This window comes from Bubalus kerabau, chromosome 1, assembly GCF_029407905.1.
Source record: "Bubalus kerabau isolate K-KA32 ecotype Philippines breed swamp buffalo chromosome 1, PCC_UOA_SB_1v2, whole genome shotgun sequence".
In the NCBI taxonomy this organism is placed as follows: domain Eukaryota; kingdom Metazoa; phylum Chordata; class Mammalia; order Artiodactyla; family Bovidae; genus Bubalus; species Bubalus kerabau.
The window spans coordinates 473,469-480,920 of NC_073624.1; the positions used below are offsets into that span (position 1 = coordinate 473,469).

A 7,452-nucleotide genomic window follows, 5' to 3' on the forward strand; every position below is an offset into this window, starting at 1 on the left:
CAAGTCAGGGCTTGGCCCCGCCCTTTGGTCCTGTTGTGTAGTCGGTTGCTCAGTCTTGTCCGACTCCTTGCGACCCCATGGACTGTAGCCCGCCAGGCTCCTCTGTCCATGGCATTCTCCAGGCAAAAATACCGGAGTGGGTTGCCGTTTCCTTCCTCTAAGCTTAGACCCTGGAGCCAGATGCAGGGCAGGGCCTGACGGGGGTGAGGGGGTCAAGGCCCAACTCAGGTGTCAACTCTGGGGTCCCCGCCCTAAGGCCAGGTTCTTGGGGTGGCAGGGTCACGCAAGACGCTCGCGGCTTCTCAGGGGCCTCTGAGACGCTGTGCTGCAGCAGAACAGCGTTTCTGAACACGGAAACAGCAGAACAGGTTTCCGTGTTCCTCTTCCTGTCGCAGGCCCGGCCATACCCAGCCGGCGCTGGCGAGCCCGCGGAGCCCTCTGCTGGCCGTTGCAGAGGACTTGCCGATGGGCCAGGCGCCACCCTGGGGCTCCTCCCGACTGTTTCCCTCTGCAGGAGCGCGCAAGGCGGGATTAGCCCGTCTTCCTTCTCCCGGCCTCGCGCACAGCTGGTTCAGCCGAAAATACGGTCAAGACAAGTTGCACAGTGGATACCGCCCGTCTCAACCTATGCCGGCCCGCGCCCGTGACGCAGGAGTTCAGGCGTCTCGGCGGGGCGGGCGGCCGCGGGCCACGCCTCGCGATCACGTGCGCCGCTTCCGGGCTGCTCTGATTGGCTCCGGGGCGGGCACGCCTCCCGCAGCCCCGCGGCGGCCAGAGGCCCACGCGGGCAGGCTACCCGGCCGGGACCGGGTTATTTCGAGTGAGGCTGCGGGCTGCTGGCGGCGTGGCAGTGCCAGGGCCTCCCTCTACAGCTGCCCCGCCGTGGGGGTCATCCCTGTACGGCTGGGGCGACCGAGGACCGGAGTGAGCACGCCCGCCCAGGGCCCCACCCCCAGAGCCCAGGGCCCCAGCCCAGTCTCCAGGTCTCCCGCCGCGGAGACCAGCCCTCGCATGCCCAGCCATCTCGCCCCTACCCGAGACCGGCTTAAAAAGTCTGCCCTCCAGGCCCAGGCCTGGCCCACGGGCTCAGTCCCCCGAAGCCCTCGGTTTAAGGCCGGGGGCTCCCTGTTTCCTCCTGTCTCTGACCCTTCGGTTCTTGGCTGGGCCCGCTCCTCCCTCGCGGGCCGCGTTCCTTCACGCTCATCCCTCGCCCGGACCCTCCTCTGTTGGCCCCCTTCCCTGGCTTTCTCCACGCGGTGGCGCTCCTGTTCGGCTTCTCAGCCACAGCCCTGACCCCCTCGAGTCTCGGCCCGGGGTCTTCCGAAGCTTCAATCAGACACTTCCTGCGCCTCGGGGGCAGCGCTGCGCTGCAGCCCCGGCCGGCCTGAGTCCCGGCCCCCATCCCGGGGCGAGGCTGTCTCATTGCCTCGCTCCCGCGGACGCTCGGCCTCGCGCTCCTTCCCTTCTCCCTGAGCCCTCGCTGCGGGGCCTCGGGCAAAGCGGGGCGGTGATGGACAACCGCTGAGTCTGAACCGCGGCGCGGGGTCTGGGCGGGCCTGGAGGAGGCCCGGGGCGGGGGGCGTGGACCCGCGTGGCGCCGCCGCGACAGCCCGCGGAGCTTAGGCACACTGGCCGTCCCGCTTCGCACCGGGCCGCTCGGACTCCCGCAGGGGTGCGAGGCCGAGAGCCCCCCCTCGGCGCTGGAGGACGGGGAGAGGAAGCCGCCGCTGGCGGGAAGGGAGGCGCGCGGAGCCCGAGGGGCTCAGTCCTGGGCCCGCCCCGCTGCGTCGGGGCGGGGACTGGGGCAGCCGGAGGCGGGCGCAGGGCAGGCCCGCCTGGGACAAGCTGGAAGCCAGGGCTCGGGAGCTCCCCGGGCGACCCCGGCCTGGCTCTGTGGCCAGCTGGGGCTGGGGCCTCCTTCCCGTCTGGGCTTTCTGAGATCCCGCCCAGGCTCTGGTGGCGCCCCGGCTGCTCTCTGGGGTTACCACGAGGGTCGGGCGGCGCATTGACCTGCCTGTGAGCGGGGGCGTTGGGTCCTGCCCACCCTGAGTGGCCCACAGTGACCCCGGGCGGGCCATGGGGACCGCACTTGTGTACCACGAGGACATGACCGCCACCCGGCTGCTCTGGGACGAGTAAGTGGGGCCTGGCAGAGGGAGAGGAGGGGGGGTGAAGACAGAGGCTCCGGACGCTGAGTGCTCTGTCCACTCAGCCCTGAGTGTGAGATCGAGTGTCCTGAGCGCCTGACCACTGCCCTGGAGCGCCTGCAGCAGCATGGTCTGAAGCAAAGGTGTCTGCAGCTGGTAGCCCGCGAGGCCTCGGAGGCGGAGCTGGGCCTGGTGCACAGGTCAGGTGGGGGGTGGGCAGTGGCCCTGGGAGGTGGGGCCTGCCCCGACCTGCGGTGCAGGCACACAGAGCCTCCCACCAAGCCTCAGTTTCCCTATCGAGTGGGTAGGCTAGCGAGCAATGAGGTGGGCACTCCCTCTCTCCTCTACCTGCTCCTCCTGGCGACCCTGCCTTGCCTGCCTGCCTCTTTGCAGCCCTGAGTATGTAGCGCTGTTGCGGGGGACCCAGGCCTTGGGCACCAGGGAGCTCCAGGCCCTGTCCAAGGAGTATGATGCCATCTACCTCCATCCGGTGCGTGCCCTGGCTAACCCACCCACCCAGTCACACATCCGGTACTTGTGCCTGTTTATGGCCCATGTTCCCATGTGCCGTGCCCTGTTGGCTGCCACTGCAGGTACCCGGGACTGGCCTGGCCGGTTCTGCTCACTGCTTGGTGCCCTGTAACCTGGCACCGGCCTTGGTAGAGCCTGGGAGGGGTGGGGGGCTGGGGGCTGACCTGGACCCTCGCCCCCGCAGAGTACCTTCCACTGTGCCCGGCTGGCTGTGGGGGCCGCGCTGCAACTGGTGGACGCGGTGCTGACGGGAGCTGTGCGCAACGGGCTCGCCCTGGTGAGGTGAGCGCTGCCCCCCACCCCCGACCCGCACAGGGCCCTGTGAAGGCACGATGACCCTGACCCGCCCCACGCTCACCCCCAGGCCTCCTGGGCACCACAGCCAGAGGGCTACTGCCAACGGATTCTGCGTGTTCAACAACGTAGCCATAGCAGCCAAACACGCCCAGCAGAAACATGGGTTGCGCAGGTTTGTGCCAGTCGGGCCGCAGCGTAGGGCCCAGGCCAGGTGGCGCGGACAGAGGGGCCCCTCCCATCCTGGGCCTGCCTCCTGGCCAGGAGCGGGAGGCCCGGCCCCTCAGCGACCCCAGAACTGTCTGTCCCAGGATCCTCATCGTTGACTGGGATGTCCATCATGGTCAGGGCATCCAGTATATCTTCGAGGATGACCCCAGGTAAGTGGGGGCCTCCCTGCTACCCCACTTTTCAGGATGAGCACAGCCTGAGAGGGGAGACACCATTGTGTGCTCGGCAGCTAGAGGCAGGGGTCAGGGTTCTGCCAGGAGCCCTGAGGCTGAGGGGGCCTGACCTCTGACCCTGGCTGGCTGTTGCAGCGTCCTTTACTTCTCCTGGCACCGCTACGAGCACGGGCACTTCTGGCCATGTCTGCGGGAGTCAGATGCTGACGCTGTCGGGCGGGGAAGGGGCCTCGGCTTCACTGTCAATCTGCCCTGGAACCAGGTACTGGTCCCCGCCCCGAACCGCCCCCCAGGCCATTACCCAGCCTATGTTCCCCTAACCCGTGTGTAGCCCAGGGCGGCTGGCCAGAACCACCCCCAGAAGCTGGGCCTGGGGCTGAAGACCCTGCAGTCGTCCCTGGCAGGGCTGCTCTGACGTTCCTTGGCTGCAGGTTGGGATGGGAAATGCTGACTACGTGGCTGCCTTCCTGCACGTGCTGCTGCCCCTGGCCTTTGAGGTGACTCTCAGTGGGGTGGAGGCAGGAGGGGAGGGGGATTCGGTACCCAGAGCTCCCCTCTCCCCACCAGAGTGGAACAGGACTCTTGGGGGTTAGGAGGGTCTCTCTGGAGGGGCCTCTCCTCTGCCTCTGCTCCAGCTTCTTTTCTGCTCCTTCCCACTGGGTCTTGCCTGCAGTTCGACCCTGAGTTGGTCCTAGTCTCCGCAGGATTCGACTCAGCCATTGGTGATCCCGAGGTGAGGGCCTGGCCTGGCTGCCAAGTGAGGGCCTGGGGGCTTCTGCGGCCCCGGGCCAGGCCCTCCTCACGCCCGGCTCTGGCTACAGGGGCAGATGCTGGCCACACCGGAGTGCTTCGCCCACCTCACGCAGCTGCTGCAGGTGCTGGCTGGCGGCCGGGTCTGCGCCGTGCTGGAGGTGACCACGGCGAGGGGGAGGACGCCTAGGCTGGAGGCAGGGGTGCCGTGGGAGGTTGCTGCCATGCGGGGCGGGGCTCCTGCCTGGGGCCCTGACCCCCGTGCCCTGTCCTGTCTCGGCTTCCTCCTCCTCCCAGGGTGGCTACCACCTGGAGTCCCTCTCCCAGTCTGTGTGCATGATGGTGCGAGCGCTGCTAGGCGACCCTGCCCTGCCCTTGTCAGGGCCCATGGAGCCCCATGGCAGGTGCGGGCCGGGAGGAGGGAGGGTGGGAAGGGCCAGGGTGGGAGGCTGGGCCTCACGATCCTGCTTCTCCTCGCAGCGCCCTGGAATCCCTCCAGTGTGTGCGGGCAGCCCAGGCCCCTCACTGGGTGAGCCTCCAGCAGCAAGGTCAGCCTGACTTGGGTTGGCAGGTGGGATGGTGCCTCAGGCTCCCGTCTGTGGCTGTGACTCTGAACCACCCTGTACCCCTAGGTGCCGGCCCTGTACTGAGCCCTGGCACTCCCTGCCCAGAGGGGAGGCCCTCGCCGCTGCTGCTGGGGGAGCCCCAGTTCAAGGCAGTGGTGACCCAGGCTGCTGCTGCTCTGAGTTCGCTCCTGGACCAGCTGCGCCTACACCCCACACCCCCTGTCCGTGTAGCTGTTGCCCTGACTGCGCCAGACACAGGCCTGGCCCTGCCCCCGGGTGTCCCCTGTGAGGGGTCACTGCCGCAGGAGGAGACGCAGGCCTGGGCCAGGTGGGCAGGGCGGGCCTGGGGGGCGGGACCAGGCCACGTCTGCATTTGTGAGATTCAGCTGTGGTCTGTGTGTCATGCCGTCTCCTTGCGTCCCCCTGGTTTGTCTACCACAGGCCACATGAGGCCCTGGCCCAGGACGGGGCCCTCACTGCACTCGGGAAGGTCCTATACCTCTTGGACAGGATCCTGGATGGGCAGGTGGGGGCAACTGGGAGTCAGGGCAGGGCTGGGTGGTACAGAACCATGTCGGCATGAGTGTTGCTTTGTGCCCAGGATCCTTCGCAGAACAGCCCCCAGGGACAGAGTTCAGGAGCACCCCTAAGTTCCCTCAAGAAAATTCTCTTGGCAGACAGGTGAAGAGAATGACTTGTAGTTTTAAGCGTCTTAGTTTCAGGAGTGAAGCAGCTGAAGCAATTTGACCTGGTTGGACAGATGACACCCGTAGTCAGGGGCAAAGAAAGGACAGATGGGTATGTTTACCCGGCTTGGGAGTTGCCTTTTACACCTGTTACCCACCCCACAGGTGAGCAGTGGCGTGGCAGCCACCCCAGTCCCTGCTGCAGCTGCCACCCTGGACGTGGCTGTTCGGTATGGCCTGTCCCATGGAGCCCAGAGGTAAGCCTCTCCTGGCTGGTCTAAGGCTCCAAGGCAGGGCTCGTGGGCTGGCTGCGTGGGGAGGGCTCTGGGAATGGGCTCCAGGTGGGGTGCGTGCAGCTCATTCAGGAGCCGACTCTTCCTCCAGGCTGCTCTGTGTGGCTGTGGGACAGCTGGATCGGCCCCCAGGTCTCACCGATGACGGGTATGACTCTTGGGTCATGTGTACCTCCAGTTTCACAAGTGGGTGGGTGAGCACATCACCCTGGATTCCTGGGTGACAGGTGGGCGGGGCCTTCTGCAGCTGGAACTCCAGAAGGGCCCCCTGGGAGCAGTGCCAGGAGGATCTCCAGCATGGAGGGTCAGCAGTCCTAGCATCTCTGCCCCTGAGCTGTCCCTCATCTGTCTGGGCTCTGGAGGGTGGGCGGCATCTCACGCACAAGCACGTGTATCCATATGCTTGCTCCCCCTGGAAGGAGAAATCTATGGCTGAACATTGGGGGTGAGGAGGCAGCTGCCCCGTCCATGTTCCACGTCTCTGTGCCACTGCCGGTGGTGAGTGGGGGCTCACAGGGCAGGGCAGCTGCTGCTCACTAGCGCCGGCATGAGGGCCAGACTCCGGGCCTTTACCTGCCCTTCCTGGCGGGACTGTGGGTGTGGGTGTCTGCCCACCCAAGATGGGGAGGTGGGGTGACCCGAGCTGGCCAGAGTTCCCTGGATGATGGGCTGGGCTGTGCCGCTGTCACTCCCATAGACAACTGGTGGGTTCCTGAGCTGTGCCCTGGCCCTGGTGCTGCCCCTGGCCTACAGCTTCCAGCCTGACCTGGTGCTGGTGGCGCTGGGGCCGGCCCATGGCCTGCGGGACCCCCAGGCTGCACTCCTGGCTGCACTGCTTCGGGGCCCGGCAGGCGGCCGAGTCTTCGCTCTTGTGGATGAGGTGAGTTGGGTGGGGTGGACCTGCTGTGGGACGGGAGGTGGGGAGAAACCAGTGACTCACGGCTTCCACCTCTGCTGCTGGCCCAGGAATCCACACCCCAGCTTGCGACAGTCCTGGCTAGGGTGTTGAACGGGGAGGCAGCCCCAAGCCTGGGCCCCTTATCCATGGCCGCCCCAGAGGACACGCAAGCCCTGGTGTACCTGAGAGGGCGACTGGAGCCAAGGTGGAAGATGCTGCAGGTGGCTGGTGAGGCTGCGGGGCCAGGCTCGGGCTGAATGCGTGGGGCCTTGGGCGACAGCTGCCTTCGGGCTCTGCGGGGAGAGGGGCTCACGTCCCGGGGAGCGGGGAGCTGCCCTGAACCAGCTCAGGGCCCTGTCAAGCAGTTGTGCCCCGCTTCGCAGCGCCTCCTTGAGTGCTGTGACCTGGCAGCTTGAAGTCGGCCAGGGTGGGAGTATCTACACCGTGGAAGAGACACTACGCACCAGTCCCCCGGGAGCCTGTTGTTAACCGTGCGCGAGCACGTCTCTGCACGAGGCCTCTGACCTGAGGGCCAGGCTGTGGGCCTGCCCAGGACACGGGCTCAGGGGCTCGGGACCCCTGCTCCGGCGCCAGCCTCGATACGGACGGGCCCTCCCCGGCTCCCTCCTCCCAGCCGTCAGTAAAAGTAGGTTAAGCCAAAGTCTGACTCCGCCTCTTTATTGAGCCCCGTGTAGTGGACTCGGTCGGTTCTGGCTGAGTTTCCCCACCGGCGGGGATGAGGACCCAGGCCGGAAGTGCTGGTGGACGCGGCCTCCAGGCTCCGCCCCCTGCGCGCGGGCCGCCCGGCCCGCCCGGCCCCCCGGGTAACGCAGTTCCGGCGCGCTGGCGCCTGCTGTCGGGCTGGTCGCGCGGCGGTGACGCG

General features: G+C 67.2%; 1 protein-coding gene across 1 annotated transcript; it reads left to right on the forward strand.

Annotated features, from left to right (window-relative positions):
- The first annotated feature begins 1,840 nt into the window (after positions 1-1,840).
- Positions 1,841-7,230, forward strand: HDAC10 (histone deacetylase 10). The gene is made up of 20 exons (XM_055559610.1): positions 1,841-2,135; positions 2,213-2,347; positions 2,541-2,637; positions 2,863-2,960; positions 3,043-3,147; positions 3,284-3,352; positions 3,512-3,638; positions 3,808-3,873; positions 4,050-4,109; positions 4,198-4,287; positions 4,424-4,530; positions 4,607-4,674; positions 4,759-5,020; positions 5,134-5,218; positions 5,544-5,635; positions 5,763-5,819; positions 6,091-6,169; positions 6,369-6,551; positions 6,638-6,797; positions 6,953-7,230. Exons 1-20 carry the CDS (start codon positions 2,077-2,079, stop codon positions 6,961-6,963), a joined length of 2,010 nt encoding a protein of 669 aa, XP_055415585.1. The 5' UTR covers positions 1,841-2,076; the 3' UTR covers positions 6,964-7,230.
- Positions 7,231-7,452: the final 222 nt, after the last annotated feature.

Excerpts from the sequence above, each read along its gene's own strand:
- HDAC10 (XM_055559610.1), top strand. The coding sequence starts at position 2,077 with ATGGGGACCGCACTTGTGTACCACGAGGACATGACCGCCACCCGGCTG. Across the intron at positions 2,136-2,212 it reads ACCCGGCTGCTCTGGGACGA|CCCTGAGTGTGAGATCGAGT; the intron begins GTAAGTGGGGCC and ends CTGTCCACTCAG. Across the intron at positions 5,636-5,762 it reads CTGTCCCATGGAGCCCAGAG|GCTGCTCTGTGTGGCTGTGG; the intron begins GTAAGCCTCTCC and ends CTCTTCCTCCAG.